The 1,291-nt window shown below is 37.5% G+C and overlaps 1 protein-coding gene across 1 annotated transcript in view; it reads left to right on the forward strand.

Moving 5' to 3' along the window:
* Positions 1 to 1,291, forward strand: part of REPS1 (RALBP1 associated Eps domain containing 1) — a 118,194-nt gene that overhangs the window by 105,570 nt on the left and 11,333 nt on the right. Inside the window, exon 15 of the mRNA XM_019526948.1 lies at positions 366 to 430. Within this exon, the coding sequence (XP_019382493.1) occupies positions 366 to 430 (65 nt within the window). The remainder of the gene's footprint in view (positions 1 to 365; positions 431 to 1,291) is intronic.

Raw genomic sequence — 1,291 nt, forward strand, 5'->3', positions numbered from 1 at the left:
TTTTTTTTTTTTTTTTTTCTTTTTTTTTTTTGCGGGGGATGAGGTGGAGCAGGGACCTGAGCTATAGAGAAACTGACCCAAATTTATGCAGCAGTTAAGGGTAATGTAGATCTAGCACCCTGGTCTGATTCTCACTCTTTGTTGTCTGTTTGCCAATTTTGTTTGACCAAAGAGGTTAGAACATAACTGTGTAGTATCATGGAATAACAGTTCTTGTTATGACAGATTATATGCAGATGTTACTTGCAGTATTTTATGTCAGCAAATCTAAAAATTGGACCCAAACTCATTATTTGCAAAGAGTATGCTCCATACTAAATAGCACCATTAGCTAACAGTAGTTGAAATGCTATGTCTTTTTAAAGGACAGCAACAGGCTGGAGTTGTTGCCTACCCCCCTGCAGTGCCTCCAAGACCACAACCCTCACAGGTGAAGTTGTGACTTATTCCATCTCACTATCAATTAAAATGTGTTTTTAAGTATACTTTAAAAATTCCCGTCTAACATTTTTCTACTTGAACTATTTGACTTTTCTCTCAAAGTATTTACAAATATGGACCAAAGCCATGGCTTCTGTCACCATAGGGCTTCTCCAGAAAGATGAGAGGAACTGCTCCTAGCGAAGTCCCAGAGAAAAAAAGGATGTATTTAGGCCTAAAGTACATCTCATTTGAGATTAAGTGAAAGAGTGGCTGCTTCTTACGGCCCTATGGGATGGGGATACAAGAAGAAATTTCCAGCCATTCTTATACCTTTCCCAAATTTCCTGTGTAGCATAGTGGTGATCTGCTACCCAAATGCTGCCCTCTGGATTCTGAGGTGCAAGTACTAGTAATCCTATGAAATTTAAATATCCTTGTTCACATTCTTACTTCCACCACAATTAAGACAGTGGTTACTCTCACCCCATTCTTTCTACTGGGGACTGCGAAAGCAGCTTCCAAGAATCTGTTTGTCCCTGGTAGTTACTACTCTCATGCAGTCAAGCCTGTAAACAAATATTATTGTCTTATGTTGTACATATCACAGACTTTTGGACTCTCTTTCAGATATTGACCCCTTTTCAGTCATTCATTTTTCCCAATATGGTGTTTGTATATTTTTTTTCGAAAGAGAAGGGGGAGATGCTTTTTTTACAGTGGTAATGGTGAAACTATCAAGATTGGCAAAAAGCAGGGAAAGGATTACAGTAATGAGGTGTCATAACTAAGGACCTACTAAAACTGATTTTGTAGATTTTGTGAAACAAGTCTGAAGAAATTAAAAAAAAAAAAAAAAAAAGAAACTTAC

This window comes from Gavialis gangeticus, unplaced genomic scaffold (genome assembly GCF_001723915.1).
Source record: "Gavialis gangeticus isolate Ggan-Ray unplaced genomic scaffold, GavGan_comp1, whole genome shotgun sequence".
In the NCBI taxonomy this organism is placed as follows: domain Eukaryota; kingdom Metazoa; phylum Chordata; order Crocodylia; family Gavialidae; genus Gavialis; species Gavialis gangeticus.